This window comes from Lissotriton helveticus, chromosome 2_1 (assembly GCF_964261635.1).
Source record: "Lissotriton helveticus chromosome 2_1, aLisHel1.1, whole genome shotgun sequence".
Taxonomy (NCBI): domain Eukaryota; kingdom Metazoa; phylum Chordata; class Amphibia; order Caudata; family Salamandridae; genus Lissotriton; species Lissotriton helveticus.
In genome coordinates, this window is record NC_136059.1 from 800,337,137 (window position 1) to 800,355,294 (window position 18,158).

At 41.0% G+C, this 18,158-nt stretch overlaps 1 protein-coding gene across 5 annotated transcripts in view; it reads right to left on the reverse strand.

The window, feature by feature from the left end:
• YTHDC2 (YTH N6-methyladenosine RNA binding protein C2) overlaps positions 1–18,158 on the reverse strand; it is a 1,035,502-nt gene that overhangs the window by 944,541 nt on the left and 72,803 nt on the right. For all 5 annotated transcript variants that reach the window (XM_078675531.1, XM_078675532.1, XM_078675530.1 and 2 more), the window contains exon 2: positions 1,829–1,993. In XM_078675531.1, coding sequence (XP_078531657.1) covers positions 1,829–1,993 — 165 coding nt within the window. The remainder of the gene's footprint in view (positions 1–1,828; positions 1,994–18,158) is intronic.

Genomic DNA, 18,158 nt, shown 5'->3' on the forward strand with positions numbered 1-18,158 from the left:
GACTTTAGATATACGAAAGTAGATTTTATGCCCGATTTTTTTAAAATATAGGTTTAAGAATTGGACGCAAGCTGTTTACCTTTTGGTGGAAATGATGAATTTAGATATAGCCTGTGCTTTGGGGAAAAATTATGAGTAAAGTTAAAGTGTTCCTCAAGTGCACAGAGTAAGTCTCATAAGTGGTTCCCTTAGAATAATACGAGATTGTGCTACTAAGGGATAACAGTATTGCTTCCGTTATATCGGAATGATTTGATGTATATGTATGAATTACTGGATTTTACTCATTTTAGGATGATAATTGACTCTTATTTTAAAGGGAATGTGTTTTTCAATGTATGATGAATAGGTGCCACATTTTATGATACTGCCGTGTCCATGCTTTTAACGGAATGATAAGATGTAAATTGTATACTTTTATGGTTGTAACAAACCAAATAAAGTTTTGTTTGACTGACAAAAAAATAAATACATAAATAAATAAATATATGGCAATAAATCTGCACAAAACTTTTAAAAAGAATGTAACTGTTAAGAATCATACATTGGAATAGGTTAATAATTTTAGCTACTTAGGCGTCACCCTGGATAGTAAAATGAATTGGAAAACACAACTGGAGAAGAGTAGGGCAATTTTACTCCAAAATGCTATAGCAATTGTTAAAAAGCATCAGAGCTCTATATCCAAAGCAGTCTCCCTGGCCCTTGAGGTGTACAAGTACAGGGCACAATCGGCGTGACTATATGGAGCAGAATTATGGGGCCCTTTGAACAATGATGTCCTCAGGGTCGAGGAGAATACGTTTTTTTAGAAAGCTACTGAGCCTTCCAAAGCATACACTGTTAATTCGCATAGCAATAGATCTCAACATACGCCGTATAGACCACCAGGCGAGCTTACGTCCCTTATTGTTTTGGGTTCGCCTGTGGTCCACAGTTAAACTTGCCCACTACAGATAAGGACTAAAGGACATTTGAAAGTTTAAAACCACCAAAGTATTAGTGTGGCTGAAACACATTCAAGACTGTTTTTACAAATGAGAACTTAAACACTTTTGGGAATGTCCGGCAGATCTGACTATGGTCTCTAAAATAGTGTTAAAACAGCCTTTTGGGCGTTCGTTCAAGATGACCAATCACATAGTTCAGAAATAGGCATACACATGGTTGCTCATACTCACAACTGAGAATCTGGAAAGGAGAGCGGTTGTGACGATCTGAGTCCAGATTTGATTAAGTGTAGCCTACAGAAGTAGTGCGTTGGGAGCCCAGCTGCGCACCCTTTGTTCTGATAAGAATCGGAGTGAATTCAAAAGAAATTGTTTGTTAACGATTCTGTCTCTTGAATTTTAACTGTATTTTGTTTAGTTTCAGAGAAATATTTATTGTGGAACTGAATCGGAATCCGGCGATTCAAGGCGTTGGAATCCAAAGGAGAAGAGAAAGATCGAGCACTTAATTTACAAGGTAAATTATTTCCTGACTGCTTCAATTATGCAATCCGGATGCCCGAATCTATTTACTGTCGTTTCTTGTCTCAATATATATGCTATAAACAAAGAAAAACGGACCACCCAACACACATTTCACCCCTTTGTTGGCGTGCTCGCCTGCGGCTTTCTCAAGGCTGTACATAAAGAAAAAGAGTTATATTTCAAAAGCAGGATTATATACATATGATATTCATAGTAAATATGTATAAATGAAGCAGCGAGACATTACAATTTACCCAGCCTCTCATCCCAACAAATAATATTACACTGGCACAAACCCTTTTGGTGTCATGAGCAGTTTAGAAATAAGGTTCATGGGAACTAGTAAAACTTACCTTTTTGATCACTGTATCGAAATCTCTCCAAGGCAATGTTTACAGCAATTTTAACTTCTTCATCAACCCGGATGTCCTTTAGTCCCTTAGCCTTCCCAGAACCAGAGGGACCGGACTGGGCACTGTTCGATCTCGGAGAAACACTACTAGGCCGTGACATTATGCCTGCATAGGAGAGAAGAATCAATGCAAATTAAACTTGGTCGTGCAAATTACAAACTATAAAGATTTACTAAATCATTTGTTACCAAGATGATATTTACGCCGTGAATCAATACACTTAGTTCTGTGAATAACACTTGCACTGTACACTATTAAGGAAATAGGGGTAAGGATTATGCTTCTCTTTACTTTCCTCTGAAACACAGCAGCCAAAGAAAACAGTTCAAATACAAACTACATCCCCTATCAGAGCTCCAAACATGTCACAGGTCCATCAACCAGCCACCATTGACTTAACCCACCAAATGCGGCAGACACAATTCTACTGCCTCTTTCTCTGCAAAACCATTTGATTACACTCCATTTAAGATAAAACTAACAGCTCCACAGAACATAATGCCTCTGACTGAGCTCAACATCGGGCTCTTCAGGAACACCAATTATGCTTCATTGAAACCCTAGAAAAGCTAAAGCCGAAAAACTGATTCCGCAGGGTCCTAGTCTTTCCAGGAATTCCTGCATACCTCTTTCATATTAATTCATGCTTCTGCTTATTTTCTTTAACAGAAAGTTACTACTATTCCATGTAGTTTAATAATTATAATAAGAAGGGCAAACAAATACATTTAATATAACTATATCACTGTATATCATTTGTAAATAAAGTACATTATCACTGGGTAGGATAATCCTCGCCTCCATGTCCTTAATATAATAGAATAATAGCTAGACATTTTTTATTCCATAGCAGTACCGGAGGCTCAGACTATGATAGTTCAAAACTAATCCACAACCACGGAAGCAATATATACCACAGACATAAAATAAATGGTTTTTAATGTAGAATCAGTTGATCAATCAGCAGCCCTCATGAGGTCTACTAGCCTAGAAACCAAAAATTAGGCTTTCGAAGTCAAGGTGCCTTTTGCTGAATATGCCAGACTTGGAACCCTTAATCTCAGCTTCAGACAAAAGCAATTTTACCCACCTGGACATGGTTGCGGAAGTCACTGGTCTGTAAGTTTCTGAAGAGCAATAAGTAATTGCCCTGTAGACCCCTGTCTACCTTTCCAGTTCAAGCCTCATATGCTTTTAAACATTGCACCATACATAATTTAGGACTATTAGAAGATGCTGTGTATGAAATAGATCTAGAGTGTGTCAAACACAAAATACTAAATAAAACTCCTTCTGTAGATAAAACTTTACCTGTTAAATCCAGAGTTTGGACTTTGGATACACTACTATAGAAAATTAGATATAACAACAATGTCGACTTTGTGGACAACTGCTCCCTAAATAATTCAAAATTGTCTAGCCATCTCTCTCTAAGAATCTTATTAGCACATTCAAGTCCCTCAATGTAGAATGTCTGGGTTTACTAGGATTAGACATTCTAATTCCCCTCATTAGCTTACACACTAAAAGATGCTTACCCACATATTTACTGTCTACTGGGACATGTCCTGCCAAAATAGGAGACCTGAAATTATTTACTGACCTGTAACCCAGACCCTTTGTGGCCAACAGTGACAAACAATTCACCACCAGGTGCACGACTGCCTTCAAAGGACCACACTTGGTTTGTTGCATCAGCATACCCATCCTCTCCAGGCTGAAGAATATTGAAAGACCATGCCTGATGAATGCAGAACGTTGCTTTGCGTGAAATTCCAGGCACTTGCCAATGTTTCCTGAAACCTTCCATGCCCTGAATCTCAACTGGGCCATCAGAACCAGTTGGTATGGTAGCCCTATCCGTTCTCACTAAATTTCCTTAAAGACCAAGAGCTTGATTGGAAGATTGCAAGACATGTCTGGTAGGACTGGGAACCAAGGTCATTCCCACAAAATCGAAGTCACAAAAATCAATTCTGCTTCCGGTTTCCTCACTTGTGCTGTGATTCTCGGAATTATTATGAATAGAGAAACGCATAATGAAGACTCCAGTTCGAATTCAGAGGTAACATCAATTACCTTCGCCTCCCGGTTCGGACTCCCACTGAAGAAAACCTCCAGTAGTCTGTTCCACCTGGATTCACACAGGTGCACAGTGCACGGACTCCTTATCTGATTCAGAGACTGAAACACCTGACCATCCAGCTTCCAATCTCTAGGTAGCTAGATTTCCAGTCCACTAAGACATGACGTTGTCAGGGAATGTATTCTGCTATCACAAGTATTGGGTGCTGCAGACAGAAATGCCAGTAGACTTTGGCTATCTCTGCTAACATCCTTCCCCTAACTTGTTGATGTAATGAACTACAAATGTATTGTCCATCTGCAGTAGAATACAACAGTTCACCGTCTCCTCTGAGAGAGTCTTGATGGCAAATTAAACCTATAGGACTTCCAAGCAATTGATATAAAGGGACAGTTCCACATCTAAGTCTCTGCCAGCTGTGGAGACTGAACCACATTTGCTCCAAGTCCCACTTGCTAGTGTCTGATTTGACAACGACCTCTGGTTGACATAACATGGTTCTTTCTTTCCAGGCCTTCAGATTCTTCTGCCAAGACCGCTCTGTTGCTGCTTCTAATGACAACCTTGTTTGATGTACATGCAATAGACCCTTGCAAAGATGTTATATCTTTAGTCTCTGCACTACCGTGTAATGTAGTGGCCTCAGAAAAATCACCTGTATTCTGGATGTCAACAGACTGACAGATCTTGCTAGAAGTTTCAACAACAAAATCTGTTTGCTCAAAGCTAATCTCAACTCTCTCTTGATGTACTTCCTCTTCTCATCAGAAGTTGCAACTGATCCTTCATGGAGTTTACCTGAAAACTCAGAAATTCTACACACTACGTTGGAATCAGTATAGATTTTGTGGTGTTGATCACAAAGTTTAGTTCTTATAACACATGAATTGCCTAAGACACATGCAACATAAATTTGTTCCATTTGTGTACCAAGATAATCAAGCCGTCTAAATAGACTACTAGTTGGGCCCTTTTGCTCTGAGAAGCTCAACCACTGGTTTCATCAGCTTGGTGAAACACCAATGTGTTGATGAGAGATCAATCAGGAGAACCATAAACTGTAACTACTGAGTTCACCCTTGGAACTGAAGCAACAGCCTGTATGGTGGAGAAATCGGACTGGTTAGAAATGCATCTTTGATATCTAACCTGACCATTCAATCTTGTTCCTTGAGCAAATCTCTGAAAAGACGGATACCTTCCATCTTGAAACACCTGTGGAAAATCCAGCTGTTGAACTACTGTAGGTTTAGTACTAACCTGTAACCTCCCCCTTTCTTCTTCAACAAGAAAATGTTGCTGCAGAAACCCCGAGGGTGAAGATGAGAGAGGCCTTTCTATTCAATAATGGATGGGTTTCTGAGTCCATAAAAGTCTAATCTTGACAGGAAAAACTTGGTTGTCTGGGAGCAACCTGATGGACTGGGATAGCATAAAATTCGATTTAGAAATACTGAATGGTCTCTAAAACCCATGCGTCCTGCTTTAACAGCTGTCAACTTGTGCACAAAATGTCTCACTTTGCACTCCATAATCACTTGAGAAATAAAAAAATGTTTACCTTGCAAATTCAGATCTTGAACCTCCTGTGGCCGCTCATCTAGGACCACCTGTTTTGAAACTGTTGCAGCACCCTTGGTTATGGAGGGAAATAATGTATCTCCTTTGGAGACATCTTACCAGCCTCCTCTTCTGCGTGAGGGAAAAACTCACAGGGGATTTTGGAGAAATGGATGACTTGATAAAAGTTCCCTCCATCGGCAGGACTTCCCAAAAACGCCAGGGTGGAAACCTTTTTCTAGTGCTAATCAAGCCCTAATAAGTACTGTGAAAGTGACGTCGAACTTCCAAATTTTTTAACAAAGGGGTCAAGAAGAGTATACCTATAGCCAACAGCCCTGCCTCAGCCGTGGTTAAATTAGTTAACTTGAGATAAATGCACATTAGAATAGTTTTCTGTCGCTTTGCAGACATTTTCACTTCACATAGCCCAGTAGACATATGGCCCACTGGGCCCATTCAGCCAAAATATCTGGATCGAAGGCCAAACCTGATTCCTTAACCTCGTACACTAGTCCCAGATTTTTGCTCAAAGGTCCTGACTAATGCAGTAATTTGTCCTGGCTTGCTTGTCAGGACCGATCAATATCCTTTTTCAGATCCTTAGAAAAACAATGTCATTAATACGGTCTTTAAGCTACTTTTCTAGGAAGGACTGGTCTACGCCATTCTGCCCGAAGGCATTGTACAACCCTTTTAAAAACTCTTACCGAGTTTGGCTTCAACAAAATCCGGCACCGCTGGCTTTGGGACCAAATATGATAATCTAGGATGAATAATATATTCCAAATAAAATGTAAGCTAGCAAGTCGGTCCCTAAAGTATATTTCCAGATGGCTTATATTATATACCCCTTTTACAATTCCCCTGTTTAGGAATGAGTAGATTCGCAATAGAAATCTGAATTGTCTGAGAGATCTGAATCATCATTGGCATTAACACCTCCACAGAGGACCTTGATCCGAGCAGGCCTGAGTAGCAATATGTGCACTATAACCCTGTTCTGGCAAATAGGACTTTGATCATTTCTCCAACACCTCAGAATGGGATTATGGCTTTAGTCAGCTTTATCTTTACAAGTATTATTCTCTGAGGGCACCGTAGCTGGAGAGGAAGAAGGAGTGGCTTCATCATCTTCCTGGAGCAGTATATAGTGTTTCACCTGGCATGTGAAAGGTTTGAGCGCAACAGCCAACAGGTTTGGTTCACTGATGCCTGGACAGAATTATCCAGGGCTTCCACCAGCCCATTCCCCAAGTAGAAAATAGAAGGTTCCCCCTTCATATTAATCTTCATACTCATTTATATTAAATGACTCAGATTCTGCCATTTTAACTGTGAGCTTGACACATTATGTGAGCACAAAACCCCAAATGCAAGTTAGGGGAAGCCACGCCAGCAGAAAGCGTGGGGATGGGATTTGTAGATATAATGTGTATATGGTATCTGCCTTCAGTTCTAAAGGTAACCTTAATTTTGATTTTTGCAACCCCTGCTCAATTATTGAGCGAGATGGGTAAAAATAAACGTGCAACCTTGAACTCAAATGCTGGGATAGCCTCAAGTGGCTGTTTACATTCTCATTATTGGAAGTGCAAGTCACCGCATAATAGCCAGGGGAGTCTGAAGCAACACAGAACAGCAAGACGTGCACTCACAGACCTGGGTATAGTCAGAGGATTATTTTGCTGCAGGCCATATGCAAAGTCCCATCACCCCAACTTTTACTCCACAATGGACTGCAATCCTAGTCACTAAAACTAAGAGTACATCAGTGGGATTGAAAAACTCTACTTAAATTAGTGGTCGCAGATCATAATTTACCCAACCGCCAACTCCCAGTGTGTTGTTGACCAAGTACAAAACTACGATTAAAACCAGCAGTTAAATAATAAAGTAAACAATCAAACCTAAAATACAAAAATCACTGTGCCAAATGGTAACTTTACAATTTAAGAATGCAAGCAGAAATACAACTCAGACATACAAGCTACAAATATCATACAATCAAAAGCACCACACTTATCTAGACTGCTGAACAGCAAAAAAGAGGCAGCAAGATGGCGCGTGTCCGATTTATGCAGTTAAGTCCTTGGTTATTGGTAGATGCTGTGCACCATTTAGACGGTGACAGCAATGGCAGTGGGCTTCACTCTGCACCAACATAGTGCTTCACCAGGTGTGTGCACTGGACATAAACACAGCTTTCACACATATGCACAATTCGAAGCAGCACACGGACTGCCTTGTGTGTGTCCTGAGCATCAGCATTCCCTGACCCCACATTCTCCTAGCTGGGGATGCCATTACAGAGGCAACAAAAGTAGACCCTGCACTAAAATGCGTACCCGCTGCATCCCATCTGGCGCACGCTATCCCAAAACAAAACAGGCTTGAAAGACATCATACTCACTCCGTGCACTCAAGCGAGGCAGAGCCCTCAAACACTATGGTCCTACAAGGAAAAACCTTTTTCATGACATCACCCATGATGGCCAGCTGCTATCAAGCCACCAGGTACACAAATAAAATAAGTGTTAACGCATAAAGAAATATATATATGAAAATAAAGCAGGGAGCAAGAATGATGGAACTGAATGCAGTAGAATGAAGAAAAAAGACAAAACAAACATATAGTGTAAAAGAAACCGTGTGATAGTAGAGCTTGCCTATAACACATGTGGCCATACACAGCACAAACAACAGTCACCACACACTTCAACCATCCGCTCTCAATTTAGCAAGGCTTGCACACTAGTGAAGATACCAAATTACAGATACCCCAGTGCCACTAGCACAAGCGTGTACATGAAGTGGAAAATACCCAATGATGGGGGACAGTGACTCAAGCAAAACTGCTTTGCAGCTTTGAGAAGACTTTTAAATAGTTTCCAAATGTTGCAAACATCGGAGGCGAAAGTGATACGGACGGGGTAGAAGTAGCAGTGGATGCTCACTTTAATCTAGAGCTGAACCTTGACTTTGTGAGTAGTTCAAACTGTGGCAAGCTCAACAAAAAGAGGGCAAATCAATCAAGAGTTTCAACGTCCTTGTATGGGAATTTGCAACCACATGCTGCCCCCTTGAATATTGGTCAAAAGGGTGGTGCTATAATCTGCCGGTCTGGGTTTTCCATCAAGCAACCCGCAGGAGTCTGTCTCTCTTTTTCCCTTTCCTTAACGCCTTTTCCCCTTTATACTAAAGCCATCTTCATGGACCTTGAGATAACTGCCCTAAATCATCGTCCATAATTGAAATTGCAGGAAAATCAGCAAAGGTGAATGAATGCCTTTAGATATCAACTGAGGCAGCAAACAATAACTCATGAAAAACGTTTCTAACAAGATTAAGAAGTTGAAACCGCGAAAGCCAGAACACCATAGGGATCATTCACAAAAGCATTTATGAAAACAGGAAGTAGTACCAACGAGTATGCTTCAAAGTGCTCTTACAGGCCTTTGTGAACTGATCATGAAATATCACACTCCCAATCACTAAAACTGCAACGAAGGCACAGTTCTTTTTATTTGTACTAAGTGTATATGAACATTTCCTTAATATTCCCATTTTATTCTTATGCTCAATGATTTTGGGACCCATTGAAAAAGGTAAAAAAATACTAAAGGAGCGCTATTTTATGAACTTCTAAATGTCTTTTTTGAATAGGCCTTCATCTCTACTATGGAGAGTGTGCCATAAATTGAGTGTCACAGACCATGATTTTGTCCTCGCAAGGTACAAGATCATAATCCCTCACTCACTGAGATGTCGATTAACCCAATCAGCATACCTGGGGCATCAAGAGACCGGTTGTATGACGATCCATCGTAACCCAACACCTCGCGGCCGTTCGCATCGCGGCCAATACATCGCACAAACACTTACATCGGCCATTTTCACATCGCACGTCGTCGCAACGCAAAAGCGCCCCTGGCCCAGGATCGCGTATCACATCGGCGACATTACATCGCGCGACGTGACAACGCGATGTTTCCCCGAGTTAGAACTTTCTGTGCTCAGGAGCAGATGAGTTTACAGTCTCCTGTGTGAGGACTTCTTGGGTAACGATGAGGGTCCAATGAGTCACGCGTTTTCAGTGTTGTGTTTTTTGTTTTGCAGGACAAGGCATGTTTTGCTTCCTAATTTTCAGATTTCTGGCTTACTGAGTTTTATTTTTAGCATCATCGTGTTATTTACAGTAATGTTTCATGCCTCCCTTTTGAATATGGTACCCTAACCCGAATTTAACAAGCTGCCTCATTAGAGAAGTTATTTGTGTAGTCCTACAAGGATGTATTCAAGCCAGAATGTGGTAGCCTAACACCTGCCTTTTATTTGTCTTCTTCTGTGACACCCAATGACTTAGCTTGAAACCTTGCGCTGTATGAGAAAAACAATATTCAAGCAGCTAATTATATATCCTTCATCGCGTCTGATACTGTCACCTAACGAAAATGAGTATTAGGATTGCAACATTTCAGCAAAATATATATTGTTTGTTAGCTTATAAGATAGGTGCTAAAGCTTGGTGCCTCATTCCGCCCATCCCCTTTAACAACCACTAAACTTTTAAGACACCTCCCTGTTTCTCGCTAAATCAATCTACGTTTGAGAGACACACTTTGATAGCCCAAGCAGAAGAGCTACGAATGGCGGATCAAGGATTCTGGGGGCGCGGGGAGCGGTAATGTCCAGCTGATCGTCCACCAGTCCGTAACAGGCTGTAGGTTTGCCAAAGAGCACAACTTTAGATCTATTGTAACACTATTCTAACACTATTGTAACATTATTGTAAAGCGTGCCTGCAATACAGATGCAATGTATTGTGCTTGCTTGCATTTGGGGTGCTTCCCCATGCATTTGCATGGGGAAGCACCCCTTACATCGGATACATCGCATCGCGATGACTTTGCAGCCATCCATCCACCCAGCCAGCCATCCATCCATCCATCCATCCATCCATCCATCCATCCATCCCATCAATCCATCCATCCCATCCACCCACCCACCCATCCATCCACCCATCCATCCCATCCATCCATCCACCCATCCCACCCATCCCACCCATCCAGCCATGCATCCATCCATCCACCCATCCATCCATCCATCCATCCATCCAGCCACCCATCCATCCATCCACCCAGCCACCCATCCATCCATCCATCCATCCACCCAGCCACCCATCCATCCATCCATTGTCCATATGCGCTGCTTCCCGTTTTCATGAATATTACCTAATTAAACATGGTCACCACCATTAGTAAAATCAGTTGTTGCAGTGTCATAATTAAATGTAAATAGTTGAATAAACATTACTAAATTCATTGCCACCGCGAACCTTTTCATTGATATTACCTAATTAAACATTGTCACCACCATTAGTAAAATCAGTTGTTGCAGTGTCATAAGTAAATGAAAATAGTTTAATAAACATTACAAAAATAATTGCCACCGCGAACCGTGTCTGCCAGCACCAAAGTCTGTGTATGTTACCGTTAGTCCACCTGTTGTTGCAGTGTCACTGCGCGCATTTAGGAAATACTTAATATTACGGAAATTAACATTAAATAAACATTGGCGCTTCAAATAAACCTTATTCATATGCGCTTCATATTGTCATTGTCATTCAATGTTCCGTAAACTAAACATTAACTATATTGTTCATATGCGCTTCATATTGTCATTGTCATTCAATGTTCCGGAACTAAACATTAACTATATTGTTCATATGCGCATATGTGCTTCATATTGTCATTGTCATTCTTGCAGTTGCAGTGTCACTTTAGGAAATACTTCATATTAGGGAAATTAACATCAAATAAACATTGTCGCTTCAAATAAACCTTGTTCATATGCCCTTCCTCATATTAGGGAAATTAACATTAAATAAACATTGTTCATATGCCACATATCTTATTTTAATGTTGCTGTCATTCTCGCTTCTCGCATACATCGCTTCAGACATCGCTTCATATGCGATGTCATCGTTAACGATGTATTAGCTAATGCGTTGTACTTGCATGCGCCGTGATGCCATGCGATGTGATGACGGCCACGATGTAATGGCCGCGTTGCAAAGTCATCGCGATGCGATGTATCCGATGTAAGGGGTGCTTCCCAAAATGATACTGTGAGAAGGTTCCCAACATGGACACACTAGCGGAGCAGATAATCAATGAATGAATACTATTCCAGGGCAATGTAACAAGGGACAGCCCAGCCCAAATAATAGAGGAACAATGTGAGACACCTCTGATGGAAGATATCTTCTAGGTCTCATACATACATTCATGAAAGTCCACGTGGCGTGTTGATATGATCACTGGCCTAGTTTAACCGCATTACTTTTTATTTTACTTTATTATTTTTAATCCAAAGCTTGAAAAAATCATAACAGTCTGTCATCCGTGCCATTCTGAAAACAGGCAGTGGAATCCATTGTAAGGAGCCATATCTCAGATATACCTTGAAGTTTTAGGCATTCTTTACTAAATGATCACTCCCTGGTGACATCAAGTAGAAAAGATTTATGGGGACTCTGAACACTTGAGACTATGCATAGAACAGATTTAAAACATGGAGAGGGTAGTTCACAACTTATGGTGTACACATCGAAACACCAGTCTTGCTTCACACTATGCAACTATACTGTTTGGGCTTAACCCTCCCCATCAGTAGTATTCCCCCTTTCTCAGCCATTCCTCCCTCAACATCCCACATTTACTACTAAAACATATGCTTACATGTGCTGAGATCTCCACAGTCGGAGTAGAGATCTCAGCACATAAAAGATAGAAAGTGCGGAGACATACTCTTCCGGATAAAGGTATTTGAATAGCACATTAGAGTAAGTTGGTTGTACTATTGTGGAACTACTAAAGATACTACACAATGTAGTTTGTAAATATGGCACAGGGTAAAGAATCTGCAATCCATGTAATGTGCAAAACCACATCAGCAAAGGACATCTCCTTGCAGGATAGAGAAGCTTGGCCACAGTGGATCCCTCTTAAAACAGGCTGGTGGCAGTAGAACCCTACCTCACACTGCCTCTGAACTACTCCAAGCTTTCAGTACTGAGAGTATTTGGGGGTAGTTGAGATTAAATGAGTACAAAAAGAAACACCTATGAGTAATCCCCTGTTATCACATCTCGGTAAGAGGTCTTAGTTCACAACAAGGGCACAAAAGGAAACGTTGAGATGTGGATGCCTTTGAAAGGCTGCACTTGAGTTTCTTAGTGAATGCTGGAATTGACCTCCTCATGTCCTCTGTTCACTATGAGGAATCACATGGGAACTCACCAACTTTAGGGCAATAAGCTGCCAGGCGATTCCAATAGGGTTTCTGTGGATGACTTGAACTCATCAGATCACAGAAAGAGTATAAGAAAAAGGAATACGGTCACTTAACCAAATACCAAAACTCAGAACAGGAAAGAATTTCCCCTTGGGATCCATCCATCAGGTCCACGCGGAGGAGAGTCGGGAAGATGGCCTAACAGGAATAGAAACCGGATGACATGTCTGCCGGGATTAAGTTAATTATTCACAATATCACAAATCGGCGCCCTCTCGAGGAAGGCAAACTATATGCAGAACAGACTCTGCTGATCTCTAGAACAGGAGCTGTGAATGCCCATAATCAACAGTTGTGGATGAAGTCGCAAATGTCCATGAAAATGATTCATAAATAGACCAACCTTGAGACTTAGGTCTGCAAATGCCCTAAGGAGTTGAAGAAATCCTGGTGTGAGTCAGTACACTCTCATGGACCAAGTGGCACTCCTGTCAAACATTTTAAACAGAGTCTGCAAGAACTTCACGTGTATGTGTCAAGCCAGACACACCGTCAGGCTGGGCTCAGAGGGATGTATGCCTGCTGGGGAATGTAAATTGCCACTTCAAGAGAGATAAATAAACTTCTGTTCCTCACTCAAAAAGAAACAGGCTCAGCAACCAAGGGCTGTCTTTCTAAAAGACCTATGTAAAGGAAATAGGATGGATCATCATACGTTCACAGGTCTATACACCACCCGAGTCTTTATGATGATGTTAATGGATATCTAGATCGCTCAGTTGCCCAGAAGGGTATCCCGACACATAGGATGGCTTGTGTTTGGCACCAAGGTCATTTAGGAACTACATTTTCATTTTTTCTTAAACAGAAGGTGAGTGTTTTAAGATGTAAATTGATATGCAATCCGTTCTATGTTTGGCAACCAGGAAAGAAAAGGAAAGGCCACCAGCCCTACATTTTTTTTAATTGATGACTAGCGGCTGGAAGCAGATCTTAACAGCTGGGTCAGTGCACAGAATTTTCATTTGTATCGAACATAGTCAGGACCCACAGCATTCAATGCCTTGTGGCTTAGACAATGGCTTTGAAGTGTCAATCTTTTGAAAATTGACACCCCAAGTAAGTACTCATTATGACTCAATATGGAGTATCATGTGGACTCTATGGTAAAAGCCAAAAATACATTTGGCTGCTTCGTTCATAACACCTGTTATAGCTTCCGCAGGTCACACTGGCACAGACAGACTCCATAATCAAGTCTGAATAAAACTATGGCTACAGATTTGGGATTATCAGGAGTAAGTATGCGACAGATGTTCCTCAACATTGTCAAATGAAATAAACAAGAGGATTGATATGTTTTGAGATACGTTTCTAGAAGACAACCCAAGCTTTGGGATCTCTAGACTCTCTGGCAGTGCAGACTTAGCGAAAGTACCAACATGAGACAGTAACCTGATGAACTGTAACTGACAAACCCCCTGAGCATTTAACAAGAATAGTGTGTTCGGGGCAATAATCAGTCCTGTGAGAATCACAGGAGTACTGGTTGTTCGTAGGTTCTTAACCTCTATTAAAAACACATTTGGGAATACACTCGAAGAACATACTTTTATAACTTTTATTACAATCAAAATGCTCTCCTAGTGCAAACAGTATGTATAGTTGCTACTACAAAAACAAAACAGAATAGTGGCAACAATAGCAGTTAACAAACATATTATTAAGAAACACCGCAACATTATAGCAATATTTTAGAGTATATCTGCATCTGCTCTGCCACCCATTTTCCTTGCCTCGTACTAAGCGAATATTAGCATCAAAAGAAGTCTGTGTGAGTTTCTTAGATGGTCTTGCCTTTTACCTACAAACCGTAGCAAAAAAGCTGAGCCATTGTTCCATATGAAGACAGCTGTGGTGTCCCAAGACAACCCTGCCTGTGGCCTTCAAAATGTAAAATGTGTTTATAGATTATCTCAGAGTAGCCTCTCAGCTCTCTGGTCCCTGAAGGATCCCCCCTTGCCTAACCTTTGCCCCTGTGCAGCTTATTTTAAACTAAGGTGTAAAGGCCTGGAAACCTGTTCACCAGAACGGTCAGGAAACCTTTATGTGAAACAAAGGATCCGGGGGATGCATTCTCCTGGGGTAATATATATATAAAATCCTAGCGTATCCCTCTGCCAAACAGGAGAAGACATGGTGACGTGTGTATGTCTCGACTATATACCATTTGAATGAAAAGGGCGGAAAACTTAAATTTATCATTTTTTATTTACAACCCTCACCACTCTAGTAGTATCTCAGTCAACAGGCTGATTATTGAATCACTACCTCAATGAAGGTCAGACACAGGGCAGACTTCAAGTCCTCGGCCAGATTTTATAAACAGGGTTAAAGCAAAAGTACGGAGAAGTTTGATGGTGCACATTTGTTTCCAGAAGCCAAGCCCCTATCCTATTTAGAGCTGAACGTATTCTTGGATAAGATAAATTATATTTTCTCATGGAAGAAAAGCGCTAAAGAATTGCACAACATTTGGAATGATTTAACCAAAATATTACAAAAAGGACTGATTGGAGGTTTCACAAAATTAAAAGATTCTTTAGTAATTATTTGCTTAAAAGATGTTAATTTCATAGTGCGCAGCTCTAGTCTTGAACTAATTTCTTGTTTGTGTGAATCTGCTAGATTAAAAAACTTCCCTTAGCGGTGCAATGGTATCTCCTGGGGATTACAGGAGAAGAGACGGCTTAAATATCCCAAAATTTGGCTGTAGTTGGCTTCAGGGGAGGCAAAACAAAATATTGCAAGGCTATGAGGAGCTGACAATCCTCCCAGGGTAGAGGAATTGGAAACTGACATCAACTGGTGTCAACAGGCTGAAAGAGTGATTTATCAGAGATGGGGTTGCCCCAAAAAATTGGAGAAGGTATGGGGCCATACAGGGGTTCATAGGATCTTTTGTGAATGGAACGAATATGTACTGCATTATGTTCAGATTATGGAATTGTGCCTTTCCTGATTGTCCAATTCTCTCTATCAATTATTACGTACTTCTACCATGTCAATATTGGTCATGACAAATTTACAATTTTGTTGGTATGCTGAGCAACGGTTTAATAAAAAGACTGTTAAAAAAAACATATATCTAGTGCACAGGTTGTCCTCCATGCAGTGGTCAGTGGTCTTTAGGTCGGCTGAGTCAGAAGGGTCAGAAATCAATCCAATACAGGCGGCTTACAACCAGCCCAGTCTGAAGCATATCATCAGAACTAAGGCCAATTTAAAGCATGTGAAAATTATGTTGCTGTTACCTTGCTTCCAGCCCAGCTAAGCATATGACTTGGATTAACATGAATATATCAAAGATAAAATATAATGTTGAGTTTAGGCCTTGTGACATGCATGGGTTCAAAAACAAATTGAGACCATCTAAAACCTGCATCTCAAGAGGTACATCAATTGACTTGTCAGCCTACATATTGAAGTCTCCTAACACTAGGAGATTTGCCAATACAACAAAAGTAGTTGAATTCCAAAAAAGGATCAACATCTTGAGCAGCAATTTGAAAGAATTCAATAAGTGGCATTTAAAAAAAAAATCTTTTTATTGGTACGTAAGATTGCTGTACATACAAAGAGCACTTTTATAGCATCATCCATCCCATTTTGAGGTTTAGAACATATACATTCTGTAACATATTACAATCATTTATAACAGTGAACAAATCGGTACATATTGTCCCTTTTATAGGCCTCAATATGTCTGCCATGCTCCCCAAATTTTCTCCCCTTTGGGCACCCTCTGCTTTTATAAATTCTCAATTCTGCTTGCCAGCACCAGTCTAGATCACTTTCACATTAGTCCACAGTCGGAGTGGAAGCCGCCCCCCATTTCTTTGCCACATTTCGCTTAGCAACCGCCACGGCCAGTACCAGCCATTGTTTTACATGTCTTGGCCAATCGTCGTTTGTCGCCGTTATCATGAGAAACCACTTGGGCTCTAGTGGGACTTCCATGCACCCCACTTCTGATATTGCCTCGGCTATATTTACCCAGTACTCCTGCAGGATCGGGCATTACCAGAGCAGGTGATAGAAAGACCCCTCAAACTCACAACCCCTATGACATTGCATATTCTCGCTCTATGTAGCACTTTAAGCTGTGTAAATCGGAACCTAGCCCTCTCTTGGACCCTGCAGCACTTCTACCCATTGCTCATCTTACATGGTACCCACATCCTGTTCCTATACCAACCACAGGCCACGCATGGGGTCCGGGGCTTTATTAATTATCTTTTTATAAAACAAGGATATAGGATTGTCTTGTACCTGATCTGACAGTATCCTGTCTTCTAGTGGTGAGGCAGTCTTTAGGGTCTCTCCTTTAATGATATGTTTCCGCAATACATGTCGCAGTTAAATATATTTAAGCCATTTCCCCATCTTATAATCCCTTTGCAAACTGCAAACGTGATGCATGCTCCTCCTCTCCAAATGTCTCCTAATGTTTCAAGTCCTAGTAATTCCGATTTGGCGAAGCCCTCTAATCTACATACTCCTTCAGAAGGTCACCCGCCAACAGCGGCTTCATCCCGGAGAGTTTGCTCTACCATCCCAAGTACTTTGTAGTTCCCTTCCACGACCTTGCCACTGTTTTGGTATGCGTCGGGAGGTGCTTATCTATCTGTTTCGTGTATAATAAATTCTGTGGGCCTTGTATTCCCATTACCAATCTATCTACCCTGTACGCTGCTCCGTCCTCTCTTCGACCATCCAGCCATTCACATACACAAGCTGTGAGGCCCAATAATAACTGTGAATAAGAGATATAGCTCGATATGGGGTGCACCCCAGCTCCCTACACTCCAAGAATGGAGAAACTGTCTGAATCTGTACATGGTAGCAGAGAAAGTGACCTATGCGGCAAGGGGGTGTCCTCGAAAGTTTCGCAAGATATGGACTCCATTGTTAAGGTACTATGGTTTGGAACTAGGATCAGAGGGAGAGGGACCAGAGATGACATTGTGAGAACCGAGAAAGGAGCCTAACAATCCATACTGTCTGACCTACAGTGTGTAACGCTGGTTGACTCACTCTAATGGGACCATCAACCCATGTATATATGTAAAATTGCTTGATCTGATTGTGCTCTCTTTCAGACGAAGAGTTGTAGTACTCTCCGTTACAAACCAATTGTCAATATCTGTTGATTATTTGGTCTTGTGCACTCATGCTTTTTCTTTTTTGGATTTTCTATGTCAATGTTTAAAAGCAAACAAAAATAAAAATATTTTTTTAAATGATAACTGCGAATGTTGGGCA